At 34.3% G+C, this 27,456-nt stretch overlaps 1 protein-coding gene across 1 annotated transcript in view; it reads right to left on the minus strand.

The window, feature by feature from the left end:
• Positions 1 to 275: 275 nt before the first annotated feature.
• Positions 276 to 27,456, minus strand: part of LOC110836302 (dual oxidase 1) — a 42,209-nt gene continuing 15,028 nt past the window's right edge. Inside the window, exons 14-32 of the mRNA XM_022077387.2 lie at positions 25,805 to 26,014; positions 23,444 to 23,572; positions 21,375 to 21,574; positions 20,585 to 20,770; positions 19,646 to 19,786; positions 18,466 to 18,547; positions 17,496 to 17,589; positions 15,935 to 16,028; positions 13,943 to 14,118; positions 12,693 to 12,940; positions 10,655 to 10,885; positions 9,459 to 9,552; positions 7,503 to 7,713; positions 7,025 to 7,145; positions 5,125 to 5,354; positions 4,395 to 4,553; positions 3,503 to 3,658; positions 2,604 to 2,732; positions 276 to 1,106 (exon numbers count right to left, since the gene is read on the minus strand). Coding sequence (XP_021933079.1) covers positions 978 to 1,106; positions 2,604 to 2,732; positions 3,503 to 3,658; positions 4,395 to 4,553; positions 5,125 to 5,354; positions 7,025 to 7,145; positions 7,503 to 7,713; positions 9,459 to 9,552; positions 10,655 to 10,885; positions 12,693 to 12,940; positions 13,943 to 14,118; positions 15,935 to 16,028; positions 17,496 to 17,589; positions 18,466 to 18,547; positions 19,646 to 19,786; positions 20,585 to 20,770; positions 21,375 to 21,574; positions 23,444 to 23,572; positions 25,805 to 26,014 — 3,020 coding nt within the window. The 3' untranslated portion in view covers positions 276 to 977. The remainder of the gene's footprint in view (positions 1,107 to 2,603; positions 2,733 to 3,502; positions 3,659 to 4,394; positions 4,554 to 5,124; positions 5,355 to 7,024; positions 7,146 to 7,502; positions 7,714 to 9,458; positions 9,553 to 10,654; positions 10,886 to 12,692; positions 12,941 to 13,942; positions 14,119 to 15,934; positions 16,029 to 17,495; positions 17,590 to 18,465; positions 18,548 to 19,645; positions 19,787 to 20,584; positions 20,771 to 21,374; positions 21,575 to 23,443; positions 23,573 to 25,804; positions 26,015 to 27,456) is intronic.

Here is a 27,456-nt window from a genome sequence, read left to right on the forward strand (position 1 = left end):
GGATGATAAATGATTAATGTAATGGAAAGTATACAGACATAAGAGATTGTGGCCTAATTTAAGGTGTATTCTGGCATTTGTCTGGAGAGACTGAGGAAACTCATGAAAAATTCGGTCAAGGCAACCAGTCTCCAGGTTGCAATTTGAAACCTAGATATGAACAGAAGCAGGAATGCTAACCTCTGCAACTGTTCATAATGTAAAGATGTAGGAAGGCCATTCAAAGGATGACTTAGAAGCTGGATCAGAAAAACTTTCCCAGATTAAATTGCACATTATAAAATCACTATAAGTTGTCTATATTTGAATGTTAAACTGAGAAAACCTACAAAATTGCAAGTAAATTGACTTACAAACATTTATACTTTTTCAATTGCACCCATTTTACATCTCTTCCATTCAGTGATGTGTCATGATTAAGAATATGTGAAAATTTACCTCATCATCATCATTCTTAGTCACAGGGGTAACTGATCTTTACTCTTACTTTTCCTGTTTTGCAGTATCTTACTTAGAATTATTTTTTAACTTAGGTGTTTTAGTTCTCTCTGTGCTAGCAGAATGTATAGAATACACAGTCTTGGAATTTTTTCTTTCTTTTATCCGGTCAGTGCGTGTGAGATTTTTCTCTGACTGGATTATGAGATCATGTGCTTTTGTAGGATAATCACCTACAAGACTTACTGGTGTCACAGGCCATAAGACCACAATTAGCATATTTATGTTCATCTAGCAGTTCTGATAGAACAGTTCCTTTTTACTGACACTTTGTATTAAATATAGAGTGGAATTTGAATGTGAATCCATGCTGCAGATTAGATTATAGAATGGTAAACAGAGAACAACTTCAAATTGACATTATAGAAGCAAGGAACAGTTGCAAACAAACCAGAACTGTTCTTATAAACATATTTTGGAAGAAAGTGTTTGGTGTAGGCCACTTCTTGAAGATTCCTTACTACTGTTGTATGATGTTATTAGAAGTTCTTGAAGTGATGCTGAAAAGTTGGTCCATCAATTGTTATTTTGTTCAGTCCCAAACAGGCTTTGTCCACTATTTGGGTCATGGGACGTGGTCCACAACTAAAGACTCCTACTTTGCGTACCTGTGAATGGTATAACTCTCACATATATTTGTATTAAAGATATATGCCTATCCATATACGATTATTATGATATATTGATATGCCCTTCCAATTCATTGTATATTTTCAGAAACTTCTACTCTTAATGGCTAATGGACGTTGTAAAAATCAGTTTCAAAGATCTTTGAATACTTAAAAATGTCTGCTGACGTTGGTTGCTTTGTAACCCATGAAACATAACTGAATAATATTTTAAGTAGTTACTTATTGTACAACAAATTTAGTGCCCTTATATGATAATGTTGTGGTAATTCTGAGTCAGTTAAGCCTATTTGAAAACTTCATCAAATTTTGTGCAGGTATTTTGGACTAGACAAAATCAGATGGTTTACCAGTGGATTAAGATATAATATTCTGGTGGTTTTGGCAGCTTCATTGTTGCTACATCTTGTGAAATAATTAAATGAAAATTTTATTATGTTTGCCCTTCATGCTTTTCCTTCTTGAGAATAAAGTATAACTAGAACATTCAGTAAAGGGATTTGGGGATATGTGTATGTATTGAGAGTCAAAACAGTGAGATTTTAGGTTCAGACAGCAGTGAAAATGTTGTGGTGTAGGCCTGCAGATAGATGCCAAGTCCATATGGCATTACAACCCAGAAGACCAACACTGAAAACATGAGTGAGTTTTGTTTTATAATGAGGTGCAACAATATTGAAACTGTGAAACTCACCAGACTTTGAAAACTAATCAAAATATTGGACATATTCAGGGAACAAATTAACACAGAGGTTAGTTTGTAATTGTGAAAGTTAGTATGCTATAATGATGTTCATACCAGTCAACAAAATAATATAGATGACCGAAAAAAATTGTTTCTTCCTGCTGTTTGGTGGAACACTTTGCTGAAAGTTAAGAAATAATTATTCTTTCTGTTATAAAGTTTGCTGTGTATATTTAATGGTTTTACTGTGTTTGTGTTGACATTTTAATTTTCTGGTTCAATCACTCAAATTTTTACTTGTTAGCAACATGTTCTGTTGTGATATATTATTTTAGTTTAAGTAAAAATGAATCGACTATGAATTGAACTTGCCACTTTCTGTGTGAGCATTGTATCCTAGGATGTATTCTAGTCCCATGGTGGTATTTCTCACATATACTCAGAGATGAGAATGGAAACCATTTGTTACTTGCAGACACTGTCCTTATAGCTAACTTTGTTCTGTGGTAGGGCTGCATTATGTTGAATATTAGGATCATTTAGGAAACTGTCAAATTTCTGTATTGATAAATAAGTTGACTTGGGTAATCTGCTTCACAAGCTAGTTCCTTACCAGTGTGATTCAAAGGATATTTCTCTGTGAGATGTTTTTGTTATCTTGTTGACAAGTCATTTGTTTTAAATTTCAGAAACATCAGTTCAGTTCCTAACGAGGGTATTAGCATGTTTACTGTATATAACAATATTTCATGAACAGTGTATAAGTCTAGTTATGTTGTAGATCTATTTACCTTTGGATGCAGTATCTGAACTGACTTGAAAAACTGTGTGAAGTTAGGTCTTCCAAAATGAGTGACTGCTTTCAACCCAGTTAAAAGAGATCGATCACACACTCGCTGAAAATGGCGCTCACAAATGTACTGCAAGAGATAATAAATATTATGCGTACCATATTTCAGAATTAAAGTTTACCAGTTAACATTGAAGTCTCTTAAGAGTTTTATACACATTTAGATTCTGAAGCAGTAGGAAATCTGTTTTTCACTTAGTATGCACTGTATATTATATAAACTCCTTCTGGATCCTTTTTCTTCTGTCCTGTCTGCCTGATGATTGCAAGGAGACCATATACGGTCTGATGCAAAAGCAGTCTGTGTCTACTGCTGTTTAATTCCTAGGCACTCAGAAATATTTAATGCATGAAGCAGTATATTTAGTATTTACAAACCTTATCACCGTGCATCATCATGCTGGTAAATAATGGAAAATATGAGTGCAGCATTGACCTTCATGTATCAGTTTGAAAAAGGTAAGTGAAGTAAATAATAAATTCTTAATCATGAAATAATTATGAATAATGAAATCATTTTTGATAGGAGCTGTAGTAAATTTGTAATGTCAGAGTCAAACATTAAACCTAATCCATGGAAGGATAAGAATAAGTAAGTGATTTTTATAATTTTGTTAGTTATCAATAGATGGAGAAGCATCCACTTGTAAGACTGAGGAGGAGATGGGAGGATTCATATGGGTCTTGGGAAGATTAACTTGCACACAAAACTTTACCAGAGTATGACACAATGTTTTCTCAATTGGAATATGTCAGTTTCTAGCCACAGATTTACTGCCATCAGACTTATACTGGCAGGGTCAAAACTTTTCTCCTGAGTAACAAATAGTGGTTAGTTACCAAAAGAATGGTCCTGAGGTCGAACTTCTGATAGAATTGAGTGATGAATATATGAACGGAAACAACTTTTCCTTTGTCTGTATTCTCCATTTCTCGGATTATGTCCACCAGCCACTCAAAGTGCTTCTGAGTCTTTGTTACCCATAGAAAATAGACCTACAAAATAAAAGAAAACAAAGTTGAGTCATAATAAATGCTTATATGGCACTGCCTGTATGCCAGACAAAATTATAAAATTAGCCCTTCATGCGCATATAGTAATGGGGTATGGAGACCTCTAATTAGCAATTACACAGAGCCATTTATGTTTTCAATATGGTAGGCAGGATTTGAGACGCATATCTAGCCTATGTAATTCTCACACCAGTGATATATGCAGGCGTCTATATAGCCATGAAATGAGTCATGCATAGCATAGCCATGTTGTTACCACCATAACTGACTCCTATAATGACTATATCGATGCCTCCATATGCGACTTGTATGGTAAAGTTTTGGAAAACAAAAATTTCTAAAACTTTCAAAATTTTAATGTTCTGTTTGTTCAAGAGCATAAATTTTTGGCACTGGAAATGTTGTGCAAAACATGGTATTACTTTATCAACATAAAAACAAAAGAACATTGTGCAAAGCATCATTATATGAAGTATAGCTATACAATATTTATTTTGCTCTTAAATAATGTATCCTTTAGGGAAGGGTGTTGTCTACTTTCTTTCAGACATCCTAGCATTGAAGTTGCTTACTTTTTAAGTTGTAAACACTACTTTAGCATACTGGGCTATTTCATTTCAAGTTTGACATTCATTTCTTAGTTTAGTTGTTTGTGCTTTTCCCACAACAATTTCATGCTCATTTACCACTTTGTATTGTGGTGAAGCAAGTGACATACCCTTTTGCAGGCCGCTTGATGTTTAATGTTAGCTTTGAATACAATATCCTTAAGAATTGAAGCAAAGGGAGTGACTCCAATTCCTCCACCAACCAATACAGCTACATCATATTGATACCAGTCTTGATGCCCTTCACCATATGGACCATCAAGATGAATCTGCAGAGGAAATTGCACAATTACATTTAATATCTGAGATATTTGTTTTAAAGAACATAGCTAAAATTGTGTATCATCATGAATTCTCCAAAACATACAATACATAGGATTCTGAATGAGTTATTTTATGAAGTTTTGTGAGGATGATCTACAAATATGAAATCATCAGGATTAAAAATTTCAGCAACTGTGTTATGACTCTCAGTCTTGCTAGTTACGGTCTTCATGTATTTAAAAAGAACAAAGAATGGAAGATTCTAAACTGCATGGTAAGTTAATGTCATTAATGAACCAATAGAGATCTAAGAAAACTGAACTTACTGGCATCAGGATTCAACAAAGACGTACATAACGAAATTCTTTGAGATTTCAGCAGTGAGTATGAAGTTGACTGTCTTCTGGGATGTTGCACCATTTAGTCAGCAAGCACCTCTGAAATGTTCATCCCAGAAGACAGTCAGCTTCATTATTAAATTTAATTTTCAAGTTTTCCTTCATTCCCAGTTCCCTCATGAACACCCACATCAAGTTTACCTCCATGTACTGATACACCGAGGTATTGTATCCTTACCTTAGGAAGTGGTTTTTCCCGTAGTAGACTTGGATCATAGAGACTTCGAATATTTGTTGTCCAGGGTCCAACAGCTCGAATGTGCACTGTGAGATTCTTCTGATGAGGTGCTGAGGATAGTGTAAATGGATGATATTCACTTGTGTTAAGAGCAGGGCAGGCCACACGCACCCACTGTCCAGACTTATATTCAAAATTGTTTGGTTTCTTGAACTCCAGAAATGTGACATCTAGAAATATATTAAAATCATAATGTATTTTGTTAGTTATACATATCAAAACCTGGTTAAGATAACAGTGTGCATATTGCATAAGAAGGAATGAAAGAGGGCCCTTCACGTGCTGATAATTGATTTTCTTTTGTCTCTCTTAACCGTTTGAAGCCAAATAATTTGATCTGTACCTCAAAGAAAACAATGAGTTCTTCATTACAAAGATCAACTGGTTAATGCTGTTCATGGAAATAATCCCTGTTACTCAAACTCATAAATACAAAATTCTTAACAATTTATTGTGAATGCTCAAAGTATTAATGAAAGGGTTCAGATGCTTGATGTTTTACTCTGGTAAATGCTTCTTTCTTTATCCCCTATGTAAATTATATATTTTGTTTGTGCAAGGGTATTTTAATAAGTAAAGAAACAAGTGTTTATGGAGTGGTATGATGTAAAAGTAAAAGTAAAGCAGTCCTGCTACACACTATGTAGGTTGCTTGGGGGGGGGGAATAGCTCCTACTCATTCTTGACCTAAGCACTAGATGGGGTGAGTGGTGCCCTGGCCGTGCTTTATCCTTGGGGAAAGGACCCTGGTACCCATTTGATATGAGGCTGGGTGGGCCCCAGAGCCGGTCTGGACGCAGAGGCTAGAGGAAATGATGCCCCCATCGGGGATCAGACCCCAGTCATGCAGCCCATACCTAGTCACTGTTCTGGCTGAGCTATCCTGGCTCATGATATGATGTATACCTTATGAAATTGTCTGTAGACATAATTAGTTAGTGCATCAAAACTGTTGTGTACAAATGTGTTTCTGTGCTTAGCTGTTTTTAGATTATTGGTAGTGTTTTGCAATTGCCAGAATTTTACTTCAGAATGTGTGAGTGAAGCTAAATTCTTCATGACACTGATATTAATGTGTGATAGCTGTTATGTGAGTAGAGTAATTGTAAATGAATTGATCATTTTATTCATGGATCAGTCAGAAATGAGCATGTATTGAAGTATCTCCTAGTGCACTTGAAGAAAATACAGATAACAGCAATTTGCAAAACAGGAGTGTAGGTACAGAACAATTGGTGTTGTCAAAAACAAAGTATGTTTGGTCATCCATGGCAAGTTAAATTTAAAAATTGCCGAAGCTGGATTGACCATGAAGATAATGAACATCTGTGCTGTGAATATGTCTTAAGAGTTGGCTTCTGATTTTTACACTGTGGAAGGAAATTTGAAAGCAATGATGAAGTCAAAATATATTTCCAGAAATGGGTCAACACATGAACATTTCATTCTCTGGAATGAAAATTGGATTATCAGAACAAGTGCATATACAAACACGTACGTTACATGCAGTAAACAGAGTTCCTGACTAAGTTTGTTCCATTGCTTACTTAATGATCTCTATCATTGTTACAATTGGAAGAGGAGTTTTTGTTGCTGAAAAATTACATCGTAGTATGAGAAGAAACTATGATAACTCAGTGTCAGGCCTGGCCCTGCACTGTAAAGTAAGTCAAGCCCAATAATTCAGCTGAAAAACAACCATTAAAAGCCATTTATCCAGTGGAAGTTTTGCTGTTCTATGAAATTAAAAACTATCATCAGTATTACAAAATGAAAAATGTATATGAATTGTTATAAACTTAATGATATTACAGAGTGAAACTTCTTAATTTTTACTTACTGGATGGCAGAAGTGCAGCCCCCACAACAGGAATCTCAACTTTCTTTCGCCTGACTGAAACCATCCGGTCAATAGTAAATAGTATACATGGTCCCAGGAAGAAATAATGAAAAAGTGGTGGCTGAAACAAATTGATTAAAGGCTTACACTAGCATTAAAGCTCACTGATTTTATGGAAAATATAAAAATAATGTGAGACCTTGGTTTCTGACATTGGCGAATATGAAGATTACTGTCATCTGGGATGTTGTGTCATGTAGTCCAGTAGAAGTTTACTGATGTTTCAGAGGTGCTTGCATAAGGATTCCATGATGGTTTTTGTTACTAACTACCTTAATACAAAGCTTCTAATTGTATACACTTTAGCAGTGTTCTTGTGCTAATAAGATGCATTATTAAGGTTTTGAAGTAGAATCTAGTATCTGAAATATACACATGCATGAAGTACAGTAATATAAACTGGAAGAAATTTCATTACCTGTATAAGGCGTCCTGATCCATGTAAGATCATGAGGAGGTAGAAAACTGGGTAGAGAGAATGAGTGAACCAGAATGCATTGTACAGCTTCCGACGTGCGAATGGCAAGGTGAAAATGAATATAAGTGCTGTTAGGAGGGTGAGAAGTATACCAGTCACTCCAGTAATTGTTTGCCAGCACCAGTAGTGGAACTTTGGTATTTCATGTGTTCTGAAAATGGAAATGTTGAGTTCATGTTAATTAAATATACTTCACTAGTTTGGAATTTTAAAGTAATTATAATATTTTCAACTTGAAAGAATTGGGTAAAAATAGTAGACAGAATTGTCAGGGCACATTTTTGCCACTTGATCAATTCTAATTCAGTTGAAGTTCATAGTTTTCAGAAAGTAGTTACAAAACTGTGCAGTGTCTTTGGGGTAAGAAATACTTTTGACTAACCTAATTCCTGGTTAAGAGAACAATCAGTAGCTCTTTAGCTGTTCAAGAAACTTTTTGTTACAGTACTGGAAAACTAGATCTCTCAGTGTTTCCTCAAGATTCATTTTAAAGTGTATGTCATCTTTGTTTTAGTCATCAGAAAGGTCCTGTTCTATCTCTCTTTCTCTCCCCCCTGCCATGTGTGTTACATGTCCTCATTTAAACCTCCTTGATTTAATCTAACCATATCAAATAAATAAGAGAGCTAGTAAATGTTGTTGAGAATTTTTGTTTTAATTAATGTATTGCACTAGACAAACACCACCACCACCACTATGAACAACAACAATGTGAATATTAAGAATATTTATTACCCTTAATAAATTGGAGATAGGGATTAGCTCTATCTATTGGGCCCAACAGAGTAGGTACCTGAAGACGGAGATTGAGCCCCATCTCCAAAACGTGGTTTTATATTGTATTATTTCTTAGACGATGGAAAATATCCAAGAAAATGTTTATTCAAATTTATTAAGCTGTGTGTGTGTGTATGTATGTATGTATGTATGTATCAATCAGCACACACACACATATACATATGTCTGCATAACACTGAATCTTGCAGTCCATAGTTCCTTTACATGTATAACCATTTATTCCTTGATGCTGGTCTCAGTAAGCTATACTGACTCTCTTGCCCATCATAATATGTTTTTGGTGTTTGGAATATCAGGTTTGATTTTGGTACCAGAGGTTAGCTGTCTTGGCCTGCTTTTACTTTCTTCCTCCACCAGCTGTTGTATCAGTCCCTCCAGGTAAGTATAGGCCACAACTGCTTATTTCCACATCCCTCTCTCTTATATACCATTCATCATTCTCCAATTTGACACTATATGACATACGCAATTGATAAGGTGTCTTAAAGAAGCTAAACAGTGTTCTTGTAAATAATATTTTTCTAAGAAAGAAAGTTGCCTTTGCTCAAATGTGACATATGGAAGGGTGCTACTTTTTAAGTTACTAAAGAAATAAACTTAAAGATAAGAATGTTTGGTTTCTTTAAACTTCTGTTATGGAACCAGAATAGCTCAGTCAGTGACTACACTGTTGTCTGGATGACCAGGGTTCGATTCCCAGTAGTTTCTCTTCATCACAGTATCCAGACCAGCTGTGGAGCCCACTCGATTTTATATCCAGTGGGTACCAGGGTACCTTCCTCAGGGCTGAAGTGGTGCAGGTGTGAAGCTGACCGTTCACCTCCTTTTAGTGCTGAAGTTATGAAGCTATATATACCTCCAGTTGTCTCCAGTGCTTAGTTAAATACTGGAGACAAATTTGCCTTCACCATAAACTGTTGTTTCCTATTTTTAATAAGTTTTATTTTTGTTTCATAAAAAAGTTAGTATAATATGCTGTTGTAGATAGTCAGAAAATATTACATTGCTACTACTGCTTCTGCTGCTGCTGCTATAGTTATTTGCCATGCAGTTTTTTTATCTATGTTACAGATGTTAACTAATTTATATTTTACTTACGCATGAAAGAAGTTCCGGAACAGACATGTTAGATCATCAGAAGTTTGAGTAGAAATGCTGTAGAAATTGAATCCATGGCCAATACAGTGTATCACTGTAACAAAATATAGTTTGTATATAAAATGAAAGATAAACTTCTCTTCCATGATTCTTACAATTCCCATTTACATCTGGAAATAGTGACATCATATAAGTTGTAATATAAGCTCAAAGAAAACTCGAGACTGTTTCAAACTCTTCTGCTTAGATAATGAAACAGCTTCTAGTTTGTGTTTGTCCTGTGTTAAACAATAACTATGGTTCATCTCTGAATTTAATTTAAATTAATATAAAGACTGCATGCGAGCTGGGGTAGCTCAGTCAGTATACTGACTGGCTATGGACTGGTCGACCAGGGTTTGGTCCCCGATGGGATTTTTCCTTTAGCCTCTGCATCCAGACCAGCTCTGTGGCCCACCCAGCCTCCTATCCAATGGGTTCCAGGGTCCTTTCCTTGGGATAAAGTGCAGTTGGGGTGTGATGCTAACCACTCACTCCCACCTAGTGCCAAGGTTAAGAATGAGTATGAGCTTTACCACCTCTCCCCTCAAGCACTTGCATGGTATGTAGTGGGACAGCTTTTTTAATTTTTTAAAGATTGCATGAATTATGAATCATGTTAGGTAGTTAGAGATTTTGTGGTACCTTCATATATCTGTACAGATTTCTTTCTTTCTTTCTTTGTACTTTATATGTGTGTATGTGTTTATGTGTGCTCGTGTATGCATATATGCATGCATGCATGCATACATACACACACATAAACTCAGACTTATGGTATTTTTATAGTTCACTTTCTCACTTTACTACAGTGGTTGCTTATATGAATGGTGCATGTAGGAATGCTAACATTAGTATGAAGATATGTCATAAAGGTTCCAGACAGTTTTTGTTAAACTTATTTTTAATGTTACAAATGACAGTAAAGCAGTTTTGAATTTATGTCTAATAACTTTCAAGTAAAGAGGAATTATGCACAGAAAGAGATCATTAAGTTTTGTTATTATTAATTTATAGTTTCTGATAATCTGTCAATATGGATGGATATTTTTAAAGGAAAATAGGCATTATAAATAATTTTTTAATATTGCATGTCATCCGTGGGATTGTTATAACTTTCTTCATATACTTGCATGTTTTTAGACAGTTTAACTTACCAGTGAATATAAGAGCCCATATTGCAACATATTTGTGGAATGATACTGCTGAATCAAATGGGATATAGATGTGTAAAAATGTATCTCGAAGCATGGTGATGGTGTTGCGACACATAGTGATTAGTAGGGATGAGTAAGTAAACATCATGGCAGAAGCTGCTCCTCGAGTAACTGTTACACCATAACCAGCGATCTGTCGGAGGCCTGAGTGTTCACGCTCCACAGAATAATCTGTTAATATATCAAAACATCAGAAGTACTTAGTTCATGATAAAAAATATATTTGATTATAAAATGAAATTTGAAGTTAAAGAACACTTTGAATAGATGAGCACATAATCTTAATGTTTACCAATAAGCAGTATATATAAGCCACTTGCTGTACAGAGAAATATAATTTAAGATAAACCAAAACTACAGTTGTCACTGATTGAACTTCCGTAGTCATAACTGTACAGTTACACAACTACTAATCCAAAAGGTGTAAATATACATTTGCATAAACTATTATGCATGAGATATCTTTCATTCTAAGAGCTTTTATTTAGTTTTCTGTGATTATTTGCTGTGTTTGACTTGAGTGTGTTGCATCCAACTTCTTGTATATTCATTTATTTTTCAATTCTTTATCAAATAAGTCATACAATGTTGGATGAGATATAGTAATCTGATTGTAACAAATGAATTGGAATGTGGTCTCTACTCTAATTTATCTCAGTATCTCCTGAAGGGGCTGGAGAAAAGTGATGGTCAGAATTGCCCTTGGCCATGCACCTAACTTTTGTTTGAAGGAACCTGATTTACATTCTGTCTAAGATAGTTATTCATGTAAGACTGTGCGTGACTTTCCCCAGCTTCTCCAGGTAAATACCAGGATTGTAGTTTAAAATAGGCCATAGCCAATTGCACTCCTTACTGGTACCTCCTGCTTTACCATTGATATTACCCAAACATTTATTTTAAATTTCATAACTTCAACATTTAATACAGCATTGTGAAATTACTAAGGCGTCATTAACTGTGTTTGTAGTATTAAACTCTCACATTTCAGTTTTGCGCTACCTTTAATTAGGACCCATAAATACAAATCAGTTTTAAATTATGAAAGTTACAGAAAGTCTTAGAAATAACAACATGAAGCTATGTAAGACTTGAGGTTCTCACAGCGGTGAATATGAAGATTTCTGTCTTCTGGGTTATTGCGCTGTGTACACAGCGCAATAACCCAGAAGACAGAAATCTTCAACATGAAGCTAGTTAATAATATTCCTGCCATTTACAGGAAATCTCATGAGGTTTTCAATTCTGTAACTAACTTTCATGCAAGCAGAGTTAGTCTCATGATAGGCCTATGTTAATTTCAGATTACTGTAACGACTTCTTACAACACATTTATTTTGAATATTATTCATTATCTGAATTGTATTTTATATATTTCATGTGTCTGTAGATAGATTGCTCCGGGCTTCAGATGAAATAATGCCCTTATACTAGCAATTCTTTCTTGTTTTCATTATTTTCGTTTTTTGTGGCAGTGTTCAGGATCAAATCTGGAACAGTTGTTTTTAGTCTATTCTGAATTGATAATGCAGCAGTGAATTTTGTCAAGACCGGTATGATCAATGGATAATTAATTAAAAAGGATATGGAAGGAAGTGGTCATGGACTAATTTAAGGTGTACAATCCCAGAATTTGTGTAGAGGGACTAAGGAAAATAATGAAAATCTTCAGTCAGAATAGCTGGTGTCCAGGCTAAGATGAACCCAGTATTTTTCAAGTATAAAGATGGAGCGTAAACTTCTCAGTTCTGGTGTTCAATAATTATTACTAGCATTTCTACACATGTTTATTAATGATATAATAATTAACACTTTTATGTGTTATTAAAATTAAAGTGACATCATAATCATTCAGATTTACAGTTGGAACCAACATTTATGTATGAGGACATACAAAACAATTTGTCAGATGTATTTGCTTACCGAAACCTGCGGGTTCTGCTACCAGGGAGTTAGTTAGTTATTGATATTTACTTACAGTATGCTCTTTCTGCAAATATCGCCAGAAGTATAAGAGTGTAAAGTGCCAGCCAAAAAATCTCTCTCGAATAATTCTCAGTAATCCGTCTTACAGATATCCAAAAAGTGCTGTGGATGGGTTCCTCTTTTCTTTTTTTAAGAGCCTCCTCTTGATCATTATCTATTCTGGGATCATTTTCCACTTCCCTGTGAACTTCGTCTGTGTTACATTCGGTTTCTGTTTCAGATGTTAATTCCTTTATATTCCTGAAACAGAACACATTTACCGAATAGAATATACTCTCAGATGAAAATGAGGTTAACTTGGTTTATACATGAGCTAAAAATTTGTACTCGTCCCCCCAATATTGTCTGGGTGATTAAGTCAAGAAGAATTAGATGGGTGGGGCATGTGACATGCATGGATGGGGCAAGAGGTGTGCACTGGGTATTGGTCAGGAAGCTGGAGGGGAAGAGAACATTGGGGAGACCTAGACGTAAATGGAATGATAGTATCAAGCAGGATCTATGGGAGATAGGAGTTGAAGGATACTGGTTTCTGTTCGCCCAGGACAGGCTTTGGTTAATTTGGTGATGAACCTTCAGCTTTGGTAAGCCATCTAGTTAGTTATACATGTGGTTTTATAATATGAGTATAACGTTGTTTTTGGTGGCAGCAATAACACATCATACGTAGTGGTAGTAGTGGTGTAAATGCAACTATCTGATATTTTCATAATTTTTCTCAATCCTCCCAGATAAATTGCACAATAATACCTTGAAATAGATATGCCATGCCTAGTTCAGCATACATAAATATTATTTCATTTAATTTATTGCTAAATAGCCTTTGCAACCAATATAGTGTTATTAAATAATCCACAACTGAGCCAAAAATTGAAAACCTCATTTTAAATAGACATTATGTTTGTAGTTATTCAATGTCATTAAATACCTGTTTAGAATTTTATTTTGGAGGTTGATAATCTTTCTTTTTTCAAGAATGAGATTTCAGGTTCTCATAGCAGAAAGTATGAAGATGGCTTTTCTTAAGATTGCTGTCTTCTGGGTTGTGGAACCATGTAGTATAGTAGAAATTTAGTTTAGAAGTTTTCTGGTAGAAGCGGTAAACCTCTATGAGACTACACACTGCCACAACACAGAAGACAGCCGTCTTTATACTCTCCACTGTGCAAACCTCATGGGTTGTCTTCTTTCTTTTTACAGGAGTTTATTTATGAACTTGCATATCACTTTTGTGTAGATTACCTGTATATACTGAATGCAGTGAAACGTGCTTGATCGATAAAGGTTCTTCTGTAGGACGCAGAACACTGCTCTTGCTGTTGTAGTGTTGGAATACCAGTGAGGTTTAATTGGTCAATGCCTAACCTTCCTTTGTTGTTTGAAAGAAGTTGTTGAAAATCCTCTACAGTTATCACATCCTAGAACAAGAAGATTTGAGTAGTGGAGAAAGCCAAGAGTTGTGTGTAAGGCTGTTTTCAAAAAATGAAATGCAGGCTTTTCTTTTTGTAGATTCTTATGGTACAATTAGCCAAGTTCTATACATAATTGCATTTTCCCAATATCAGGTTGTCTTTTAGTTTTGTATAAGGAATGGTTTGTAAGCATCCTGTTGTCATTTATGCCAAGCAAGACTTTATCCTAGCCATCAGACACAACAAAGAGCTAAACTTCATATAAAAAATATGATAAATTTGTTTAAAAACTGCCAATAATGTGAACATTTAGTACATACCTGTTCTCTTTAGCAACAATGTTTTAATAAAAATTTATTGCTAATTATTGTTTGAAGTTTAATTTAGCTTGTGTGTTTGACAGATAGGATCAAATTGATGATGGTGTAATAGTCTGGATTGTTGGGCTTTTGGACCTTATCTTTCATCTGATGTTATAAATACACAACATTTCAAGGACTGGATCTGTCCTTGTCTCGTGTATTTTTAATTTGCACTTCCACATTTGTCTTATTTAAGACACTCATTTTCATGATTTTTATTGTTAATCTTATCATTATCTTCTGCTGACATAACCTGATCTCAGGTGCTTATACACATATATAGTTTTTCTGACCTAGGTTGTCCAGTGATTGAGATTAGCTCATTCTAATGTGCCTTCCCCTTCACTGTGCCTGAACATGAGGAGGGATTCAGTCCTTGAAATGTATATTTTATGACATCAAAGGATGGACAAGGTCCAAAAACTCAACAATCCAAATAGAATCAAGTTTTGCTTACATAAGCAAAATGGGATTATTTTTATATATATATATATATATTATGGCATTAAGATACTGAGTCTGCTCCTAAATACCTGTGATTTGTATCATATTATTTAACATTAATTTTCTGATAAATTCAATAACAAGGAACTGCTATTTCTTTATTTCCTCAGAATTAGTTTAAAATAATTATTTTTGCACTAACCAGAATCAATGCATTCCTTTCACAGAAAGATCATGTTGCCTTCAATACAATATAGACTGGATGGGTTTCAGCATTGAGTACATTTTATTTAGTTTTAAAAGAGGGCCTGAAAGCAGTTTGTTGAACTACATGATGGTTGGTTGATGTCCGTAAAGTTGACTCAGCTGGAGTGGTCATTCACAAGTCAGCACATCAAACAAATTAATATTAAAACTTTACCATGAACCATGACAGATTAGGCTTAGCTGTCTGTTCATAAACCCACTGATGGTGGTCTTCAATGTAACCATTCATATTTGAAACATGTAATTTTTTCTTCTGTCTGTATTTTGTTGCTGGTGTAGTGTTCTGTTACCCAGTAGGCCATAGTGACCTCATTTATGCTTCTTTCCCAATCTTTTGGTGCTTATCTCCTTTGCTACCCATCCCTAACTACCGTATTACAAGGCTACTTTTTCTGTGATTTGGTGTATTTGTATTTTAATGTCTGATAACATTTGTTTGCAAAAATTTCTTTTAATGCCACTTTTGTTGTTGTATGATGGTGATTTTATTCCATATCCTTTCTGTAGTTTGATATGAGTTAACCTAAGTATTTAAATTCTCTTGTTTGTTTGATAATTTTGTTGCCTAGCATTTTTTACTCTTTGAGTGGCTGAAATTTCAACCTGGTACCTTCTGAATATCAGATGTGTTACCATTGTGCACCCCACTTCATGATGTTGATGATTAGCTAGACTTTTACACCTGGTATGAAGTTCATGTGGGTATATGTGTATTAGTATTCAAGAGATGCAATAGATACCTTTCATACCTTATTTGCAAGTCCTGCTGCTACCAAGGTTGTGTTGATTGCTGTTTCTAGGTCACGTTGTTCAACATCAGCACTCACAGTCTCCATCAGGGAGCTTTTCAAAGAACAAAGTTTCTCATATATTGCATTACTACTGTGAATTTTGTTCTTCTGTAATTTGTTTTTTCTCTCCTGTCCCACCCCCAATCCCTCTATCTCTTCATGAAACATATAAAATGAATGCATAATGAGGATATTATGTGTGTGCCATGAATTCACATATTTAATCTCCAGAACTTCTCAATGTATTTTGAAGTTGCCAGGAAAAGTTTTGGTTCATATTAGACCACTATAACCTCCGTGTGCATGAAACTGACTTACTGTACAAATAAATCGTCTTGTTAGCATGAATAATATGTATTTTAACTACATTTCAGTATGCTGTTCTTTAATACAACACAATAAAAAAGTTATTAATCCCTCTTTATAGAGTAATAGCTGTAGTACTGATTAGCTCAGACAATATTAGATTTGTCGGTGAAATATATTAACATAGAGATGCAGAAACCATATTTGAAATACGTTTCACTGTTATTCAGTTAATTTATAAAAAAAAGTTGAGAATTGGTAAAAACAGTTCTTTGTTTCCAGAAATTATAGGCTATGTTTGTTTATATTATTACTTGAGTAGCAATGTAGTTATTTGACTATACAGAGTGAGCCATAGAATGTCTCGAACTGTGGTGTCGTAAATCATTTTGTGAATGATGAGGAGTGTTTGTACATAGTGTTAGAACATACTAACATCACAGTTTGGGTGTTCAAAAAATATCTAAATTCCAGGCTGGCCATATTTTGTCACTTTCTTTTCCATTTTTGTACTTGCATAATGGTTTCCTCCAACTTGTGTGGCAGGTTACAAAATGAAATTCAGATAAATGTTACCAAGATAATATTACTGCTTAGATCCTTCCTGTGTGATTATCAAAACTACATGTTTCTAGAATTTGATCAAATTTCTCATAGCAAAATTCATAATGAAACCAAACATTGTTGATTAGTTACTTGACGTTTACATACTCCCCATATTTCCATCTAAGTGGTCCATTGGGGTAGTTTTTTACAACTAAATGGAAGGTAAAGGGGAAAGAAAGAATTTGTGTGCTTCTGTTATAGGTCTTCTTAGCACGCATTGTGCTATTGCTGACATTTTAACTGAGTGTCTTGTAAATGCTAGTGGAGGGCTCAAATATAAAATTAACGGACGGAAGATAAAATCAGTTTTAACAGGATTAAGTATGAGTACACCTACATTATCTCATATTACATTTAGATGGTTTGGTCATGTTAGAAGAATATAGAATACCAAAAATTTTATTGAAAATTAAGATGAGTGGAAGAGAATCTAGTGGCAAGCCACACACGTGATGGGAAGACTGTGTTTAGAGAGATGTAGAGAGGAGAGGATGAGACTGGGGAACAGTAGATGAAATGGAATAAATGGGCAGACAGAAACAGTTTGAGACCCACAGGTGTGCAAATGACATAATAATAATAATAATAAGAAGAAGAAGACACTTACGTTATCATATTTTTGAAGTCTTGTAGAGTCAGTTGGCCTGTAGCGTTGATATCATACATATCAAACATTAGCTTAGCTTTGGCATCAGCAGTGCCTGTAAATATGGAATACATAAAGCTTACTTTGACATTCAGAATTAAAATGTTAAGATTTAATAAATTGCCTAAATTAACTTCTGCATCTATATTTTGTGCCCTTTGACAGATTTTAATGAAACTTTCTATGCAGCACTTATTCAAGTATTACTGTGCTTAATTTTTGTTCACTGTAATTCATTTCAAGGGGTTGATTAACTCTTACATGTCTGTTTTGAATTCTCCAAAATATTTCTGTTAAATTTATCATCAGGCATTTATGCTAAATGTGTGTTACTGTGCATATGTTTAATTCACTTTATTCTCTGTTGAGGGCTATTTTACCTGAAGTCCTCAATGAGTTGTTTGCATGTATAATTTTAAGTCTTAGGCAAATTTTGATGGAACTTGATATATGGCACTTCTGTTATGTGAGTATTGCCATGTGTAAGCTTCTGCTTTGCAGTAATGATTAGTCAAGATAGATGGCTAGCAGAATGTTATAAGTAGGTTTGCCTTTGTAATGCCATCCCAGTGATGGAGTTGTTCATTCTTCTTGTTAAAAGTTTTGGTTTGTTCTTATGTGTTGAATATTACTAATAACTATTGAAGCAGTTGACTTTAAATTTACTAACCAGTTAACTATAATGACCATTATCTGGAATACATTGTTACTCACATATTTTGGTCCATTTCTGGTTGAGATTGTCATTAATGTGACCAGCCATTATCACATTGGAAAATGTTGCAATTTTGCATCAATGTTATCTGAATGTTTTTCTTCATCACAATCTTCTCTATATTGACTGTGATATATGGATCACTCTAAGTGTATATCTGTGCAGACTAATTACTTATGACAGAATATAAATGACTGTATGTATTTACACTTTTACCTTTTGCAAATATGATGAGCATGTCTACAAATTCCCTGAATGATATAAATCCACTTTTGTCCTTGTCAACTAGTGAAAACATCTGAAATTTAAACATATGTAGTTAAAGGTACAGTACAGTACAGTAGTCTGTTAATGTTTAAAAGTCAATTATAAACTATGGCAAAGTTAAGTGTTGCACATAATGATTATCATTCACCTTGATCTAATGCCAAGGGTAAAAATTGGGTGGAGTTTTACTACCACTCTCCAAAATGTCTTCATGGCATGGTATGTAAGCATAAGGACAATTTTATGCAAAATTATAGGCCACCAGTCACTGAATTTGGCCTGCAGTCTTTTGTGAAAATTTGTTTTTGAAAGCATTTGCTTGTGATTGATTGTATGCATGGATAGGAGTGTACTTCAGTTGTTTATTCTAGAAAAAAGTATATGCTAGAAAGCACTGTAAGTCTGTGGCACAAAATTTCATCAATATTAGATGCATTATTTGTTTTTATGGCAACATATTAATAATTTATTATTTTAACAGTCAATTGGAATTTTCTTTGTTACAGTTCATAGTGAAGTTTAAAAATATATTGAGACACATCATTAAGCTCAGGTTCTGAACCTTAATGGGGACTGGGTACATCTGTAACACTCATATATTTTTTCAATTACAACAAAATCTCATTGGAGCAAGTATTGCATTTTCTTCTTCATGTATGGAACTGCTTACTGAATTATGTACATTAACACCACACTTATACACTATGTTTACATATAATGGACATACAGTATACAGTGGTGGATCATCTTATTTTTTAGAATAATTGTAGCCTGGCAGTGAAGTTTTTAATGATGTGACTTTCAATGCAATGCTCTCTTCTGGGAATTGTCCTATTCAGTAACTTGCTTCAGAGCCTCTGTTGAGATTACACCAGCTCTATTTGTACTTGAATTTACCTAATGATTCTATTTCATGCTTTATGTCAACATGTATAAAAAATGTTAAGTGTGAAGAGAGGTAGGAACAGACATTTTATAACCTTCAAGGAGTTTTATAATACCGAAAATCTGACAGGGATTAATAGAAAGTACTAAATAAGATCCCACTGAATTATGAATGTTCCCTTGATTTTGCACAGATTTTATTGTTACATATTTTCGTGTGTGTAGTCTTATATTAAGAACTTACCTTGCGAACAAATTGTGATTCAGCTGGCATGCTCAGTGCTTCTGCAAACTCATTCATAGTGAGCTCGGTGTAGATTATTTCACGGGCAGCTTCGGAATCCAGTTTCAGTAGTTCGTCTTCTGAATGTGAAATCTTGAATGCCTAGATTTTTCAGTAATGTTAAATTAATTGTTATATACTTTCACTTAGAATTTATTGTTCCAGCATCATTTATGCTGTGATGAATAAATACTGAAGTGCTGTTCTTTTCCTGAGCATTCATCTGTATCTAGTGCCATGGAGCTATATTTCCACTTCCCCATACATCATCTTTCCCTAGTGCTTATGCATAAAGACAACTTTACCCTTTTTATATTTTACTTTTAGTTTTTGTTTTCCATGCAAGACTTCATTCAGATCAGTCAAGTGCTCTGTGAGATACAGCATGTGAACATATGAAGTTCAAATGTGAGTGACTTTGTTATGTGCATGTTTGTGATAGAGTGCCTACAAAATAGATCATTTCAGGTACAAGAAAGGTAGCTCTAATTAATAAACTACAATTGTACCACATATTATGATTTCTGAGTATGTCTGATATGTATAATGATGGTAGAATGCAAAATGCCTAAAAAGGCAAATAATTCAAGTTGTAGGAACAAGTAGAGGCCTTGCATTTGGTTTATCACCTGTCTGTGGAATCTTGCCAAGTGTCTAAACAGATTCATAATTTCTGAATTGGAACAGGCCATAAGGCCTAATCCATAAACTCTTGAGGAGGAGGAAAAGAAGAAGATGAAAGAACAATTATATCAGTTCTGTGTCACAAATTGCAAAGATTTGAAATGGAAAAGTTTATTGCGGTATTCAAGACTTCTGTTAAAACTTGTTACCTTTAGGATTTTAATAAACATCATTTGAGTATTGTGCTAAGAGCTAACATTAAATTCTTAATCTTACCTGAGAGAACACAACTCTAAAGAACATCTCAAGCCTCTTCTGCCTGTCTTTGCGTGTAACAGCCTGACGGAGAGCTGGGTGTAGAGCCATGTTTATGCGTCCTCTTCTAATGCCTACTTGCTGAATAAATTGTTCAAAACCTTGAAGGAAATTCTGACAGAGGTATTCACTTTCAAATTTCAGTACCTGGTTTAAAGAGAATAAATAAAAGCTTTTATTGCGACAGTATATAAGGCCTTGATAAACAGAAACTGTCTTACTAGAACACATCTTATGTTGGTAGGAACTTTTATGCTAATTATAGTATGAAGTGTTATTTTGTGTAACATAGCATGGGTTATTTATTAGTATTGCATTTCTATATTTTCCTCAGTGTCAACTTCATGTACATAGTTGTTTTCATATATGTTCTGAATGTTTCAATAAAATCAGTGGAAAGTGATATGAGAAGCTTCTATTTTAGGGATAGAATTTAGTTGTATGTTGGGTAATGTATATATTTACATTTTAATTCTCTTGTGATAGATTATATGAATTAGATTCATCTGCCTTGGGGTATGGTCAGTCTATTGGTGGGCTTTATGTGCAAGACATGATTGGATTCTGTAATACCAGGGAGTTAGTCTATGTTAATTACTTTGGATTTAAATTAGCTAGAACTGAAGTTGTTCTTTCTTAACAATGAGACTATCACATTTGCAAATAATGCAATGAAAGAATGTTTTGAAGAATAAATATAAGAAATAAAATCAGATAATTGCAATTATATCACACATAAATTTTACTGTACCAGATCATAATAGTTGTTGACACGAAGCATTAGATGTACTCCATCATTGATTATGTAAACATCAATTAGTTGGCTGTGTGTGAGATCCATGGCTCGTAGCAAATGACCAAGTTGGTTTCGCACATGTACTTTCTTGGTTTCTGGATCCAGCACCACAACCACAGGTCGCAATGGAGACTTCCGGTCCACCCATTCTGATGCTGCATAGAAATATATTCACATGCTATTTATGTACACACACACCTACCTACATATACACATACTGGATGTACTGTAATTGGGTGCCAAAAAATATGTAGCATTATTCTGTGCTGAAAACTGAACAGAAAAGCTTTAATGAAGTGTCGCCTAGAGACTTTTGTTATTTAGATATTTGTTGCCTCATCCTAAGAGCCATTGCAGTACTAACTAATTAGAAGACTTCTTATTTTGACATGTTAGAAAACAGGCTGTTTTTTCAACAGCAAATCAGAAGACTTATTTTGACAAGTTTGAAGACCAGATGTGATGTTAGCAGCCAGTTATAAAATGTTTTACAGTACTCAGTCATAGCACAGTTTGATGCTTATTACCAGTTACTTGTGACTACATTTCAATTTTGTACTTCTCCTTTGTTTGATTTATACAGTACATAGTGCATTTCTAGTAATGGGTGATACTACTAACCTATGAAATGGTAGACCTGAATTTGGTTTGAAGATAGACAGAAACTTAAGAGAATCTACCACGAAGACATAACTGGTTAGCAGCAGTACTGCTGGATCAGTTGGAGAGAACATTAAATTGTAAACTGTGTTGAGCAGTTCCTACACAATAGTATGAGAAGGATTGCAGTTTGTGTCATTGTTTTAAGAATGGTTTATGGAGGACCTTAAATGAACAATTTGTGCCCATACCACATGCAGCGAATGTATAAATTGCAATCATATGATCTACTGAAGCATCTGGCATTTTGCCCATGACTTTTACCAAAAGAAACATGATCCAAAGCTTTACTTCAAGGATTCTTTACAGGTATGGAATTGTAAACTGCCAGAATTCCCACATATGGTCAGAAGAGGGCCTTAATGCAATAAGACAGGTATATTTTCAACATTGGTTTTCAACAGATATGTGGTGTGGTATTTTAGATGATTTCATACTTCGGCATGGGTTATTTGAATTTTTTGGTTAATGAACTACTCACTGTTTTGGAGGATGTACGACTTACAGCTTGGGGACGCTTTAATGGTCTAGTATAGTGGCCACCTCTATTCGTCTTTCTCCAGACCTTATTCCTTTGAATTTCTGCTTGTGGGGTGCACTCGGAACTAATGTTTATTGTGAAGTCTGAACACATGGGAGCATCCATGGAATCATATACAGTGTGCAGTAGCAGAAATAGCAATCACACTAGAAGTACTACAATACTGAAGTACGGCGGTCTCAGATGCCCTTGTATGTTGAAATTTTCTTTGAAAACAGTGGTAACCATTTTTAATTATTTATATAATTATTTGTGACTAATGTACATACAATAATGAGTTTGTGTAACAGTTATGCTAATGCTTACTCTTTCTTCCCAACTAATGAATTGCAAGCTGTAGAAACATCTCATATCTGGAGAACTAAGCTCCTTAGGACCCATATGCATTTTAGCTTTTTTGTTCTATTCTGTTATATACATTTTGACACACAGTTGCTGAACATTGTATGTGTAATATTCCATAAATCAAACATTCTGCTAAAGCCAATGGAAATCATTATTGTGATTAGTTTTACAATAAATGTTGGCCAGCCTCCACATGCTCCTGGAAGAAATCAGTATTTCTGGCATATGGCAATGTTTATGGCACATTAATGTGTGTACGTTTACAGTCTGTGTAGACAAGATACGTCTATGAGTTATTTTTTATTTTAAGTTTTGCTGTAGTATAGGTATCTGAAGGATACTTAGAAGTGTAACTATCACCATCTTTCTCCAAATAAGTGCTCATGAGACCAAGAGTTGCCACCTTATGAAGGATTGTTTGCACAGTATGTAGTACTTGCTCAGTTAGTGCAAACTTTTATGAGGATAGACTGTTTACCTGAGTATGGAATGAGAGATTTCTTTCCTTTGTGGAATGATTCCCGTACTTTTCCAGCGATTCTCGACATCTTTTCTTGATGTTTCCTTTTCTTCTGCCTAGCAAGAATGGAAAGTATACCCACAAAACCTGAAAAATGTGTAGATTGGTATTTTTACAAAATTGTTCAAACTATAATTAGTATAATGGAAACGTTAAATTTGAAATAGAGGTCTGTTATTGATAATGTGAAGTTTTATTAAATGTGCCTAAGTATATTCTCTGTCATATTCATTTTGTATAAAATACTTCTTGTATTTTTTTTTTTTATTTTGTCAAATATGGCTTGTGTTATTTCTTAGTCTCTGTACAGGCCATTTAAGAGCATTTCCATCACTCCTTTGTGGTGGTGAAAATTGGTTTCTGAAGTAATGAGAGGAAAATAGATTGATATTTGGTGATGACATTTTTATGACAAACACCTGGATATGTTATTTTTGACTACAACAGAAATTAAGAAGTGTTAGAAGAGCTCAGTATGGTTTTCTTGGAATAGAAACTTTGTGTATATATGGTAAAAGTAATTAATTGGCTTCAACACATCCACAAAATGGAAGAACACAGACTTCCAAAACAAATTTAAAGGACACCCAGTAGGAAGATGATGACTTGGACCTCTCTTAAAAGACTAGTATACACTGTTAGTTCTGAGACTGAAATGGGCCAACTTAATGGCCTAACTGCATGAATCAGTGATGATGATCTATTTTCCTTTTCAGTAATCTCTAACTGGCTCTGAGAAGTGTTAGAACTTTATATTGATCACCTGGTAGCATTCATTCAAATCCATAAAATTTATGATTGATTATTGATTCATAGATTATTTAAGAATGCTCTTTCAGATAAATAGATTGTGTCTAAGAAGACTTTTACTTTTTACTAAGAAGATAGGAAGATGTTTATGACTGATCAGTAGGAGAACATTTGGCAGGAGTTATTTAGGGCCTATTTGAAGGTACTGTCATAGCATTTACTGGAGAGACAGACAAAACCCAAAAGCCTCACTTAGGATAGCCCAGTCAAGAATCCTGAACTCAAGCTTGGGGTATCACTTCTGCATCAGTACATTTGATGCATATAATGCAAGGTTAATCCTTCATATTATAGGAAACTTTGCTAAATTAGCATATTAATAAGTTATCCTTTTATGGTGATTGTAGAGAAAGTAGCAGAAAATCAAAGTTACAGAAAGGAAAATGATTTGTTTATGATAATTTCTTCAGAGTAATCCCATGTACTCAATTTAAAACTTGTATATGTACACATGAAGGTGGTGAATTCCATCTGCAGAATAATTTTCTCTGTTGTATGTTGTATGGCATGTAAGGTATCTTGTGCCTATTTTCAGTAAAATGGTCTGGATAGGATAATTTTCTTGGGAAAGTGGCCAGTCAGAGTGACTCATGCTGGGATATTGTGGTGGATGCCAAAGTTTTCCGCAGTTTTGATAAAAGTGTTTCTGTGACTAATAGCCACGTGGCATTTTTTGTTGTCATGCAGCACACTACGTGGAATGTCCAGTTATATAGAACTTGAAGCAAATTGTTTTCTGAACATTGTCCATCATCCAAGATTAAATAAAATCAATGAAACCACGACATTTCAGAGATGGGAGTCTATCTCTGTCTTCAGGTAAAACTACTCTGTATCACCAGAGAGAGGGGTTAGCTCTATCGATTGGGCCCAACAGAGTAAGTTTTACCTGAAGACGGAGATAGACTCCCATCTTTGAAACGTCGTGGTTTTATTGATTTTATTTAATCATGGAAGATGGATATGCCCAGAAAACAATTTGCGTCAACAAAGCACCATCGTCACAAACTTTCAGACTTGAGCTATGTAGAACTTGAGTTGTTTTATACAAAGTATTATGTCAGTGCTGTTGATGAATTGTTTAATTTCGTGGCACATAACTGTTGAGCATAAAATTGGAAGAAAATGTTATCACAGGGTTGATAACATCCACAAAAATATGTAGTATCCGTGTCATTGATTAAGTACTGTGTCAGAAGTGTGCCATTGCTGTTGACATTTTTTCCCCTTTCACATACATTTGTTTAGCATAATGACAAATTTGTTATATATTTTGGTACACAGTCATAATTTTTGGAGGGATTTGATAACTTTATTTTGGAGTAATGAATGACAGTTAATATGAACTTTTGATATGATATGAGATTTTCAAAACAAATTTTCTATTGAGTTCATTTGTCAGCTAGTGTTTTAATATATTAACTTGAAAAGCAAAAAATTGTTAGACTTCATGTATGCCATTACATGCAAACAGAAATACGTAATATTTCTAGCTTTCCCATTTCTTACCAAGAATGAGTACTCCAACTCCAGTAAATGTGAGAATGAATGACGTTCCACTGTTGGAGAAGTAATCATATCTTTCTGGTTCAGTACAGTCTTCCACATTATTTATGTTGATTTGTGGAAGGTGGTAACAGTTAAATTCCGTGAAATCATTTTGTCCCACACACGTGCTATTATGTAATTGTTTTTGGCACATCTCATTCAGGTCATTGTCTGTGAACATATAACCAATAAATGTGTAAGTTTAAATAAAAATAATATTTTTCTTCTTTCATTGACACTTTTGGCATGTGTCCCTATATTGGTTTTTTGGCTGTAGATAAATGTGGAAAATTTTTACAAAATATACAGTGTAACAAAAGGTATTAGGTACATAGAACTAGTAAATGCTTGTTGTTACATGATACTGAAGCAGAAAGCTACTTTAGAAAAATGTACAGAATTTAAATATACATATTATTACTTTTTCATATGATGGAGTCGTCGTCTTCTTCTTCTCCTCCCCCCCCCTCCCCCCCGTTTGAGAAATTTGATAAGATACACCTTTTTTAGATTCAGTTTTATATAGTTATCCATGAAAACAAGGGGACAACAAAAAATTACTTTGTTTCTCACATGTATTTCTGCTGCTTTAATTTATTTATCATTGTTTCAGTTATGTTTTTCATTATTCAATTCAATTAATTTATTTACATGTTTGCCAACAGCAAGAATCCAATAACAGGCAAACACTGATAATACATACAATAATAATGAAATAATAATGAAAAATAGTACACAAACAGATTAACTAAACTTATACATGTACAGTATTAAATATAATTGCCAAGTACAGGCAAACCCAAAATAGAAACAATATTAACACAGAGCAAAATAAATGAAGAAATATGTGATACCTGGTGTACTTTAGCTCATATTTTCACATGTGGGACATCTATCTTGTGGATGAATTATTATGTCATAAAACATAAGAGCCCTTGAATATTTTTTGAAAAGTTAGCTGATTTTGTCTTTGGTGGTCTTATTGCAGATGGCTACTGACATAAGAAACTCAGTTCTCAGATAGATGTTTCTGCAGAACTTTTCACTGCAGTAGGCATGTTTTAGTTTTAGGTAAAACAGGATTAATTCTGGAGAATGGAATCAGCTGTCAAGAATATAATAACTATTTTTGGAAACTCTTCTCAAATATTTGGAGCAATATTATGATTCAATTATATTTGATGAACAATGCAGTGCCTAATTTTAAGTGTAGACTGTTGCTTACAACATATATCAGAATAAAGCAAGTCACCAATTACATATCTCAAACATGTGATGAAAATCATGTTTTGAATTAGGCCTCTCAAGTCTTTACAGTCAGCCAGACACAGATTTGGTTTGATGTAAAAAAAATTGAAGTACATAATTTTCCTGCAAGACATACGAGTAGTGTAAAGACATTTTCCCTTTCAAACAAACTGAAGTTCCCAATTTTTCTACAGCTTTAGCAGTTTCATTCACAATCCAGTTTATATTTTTTCAGAACATTTACCTTTAATATAACTAGGCATATTCAAATCAGTTTGTCATTGGTGCCTCTAAGGACATGTTAATGTGTGTACTTTAATACTAGATCCTCATACTGCTACACAAATTGTGGAGTTAAGTATTAA

The sequence above is a fragment of the Zootermopsis nevadensis genome, unplaced genomic scaffold (assembly GCF_977971745.1).
Source record: "Zootermopsis nevadensis isolate Lab colony 2312 unplaced genomic scaffold, Znev_1.0 Znev_ptg000061l, whole genome shotgun sequence".
NCBI lineage: Eukaryota > Metazoa > Arthropoda > Insecta > Blattodea > Termopsidae > Zootermopsis > Zootermopsis nevadensis.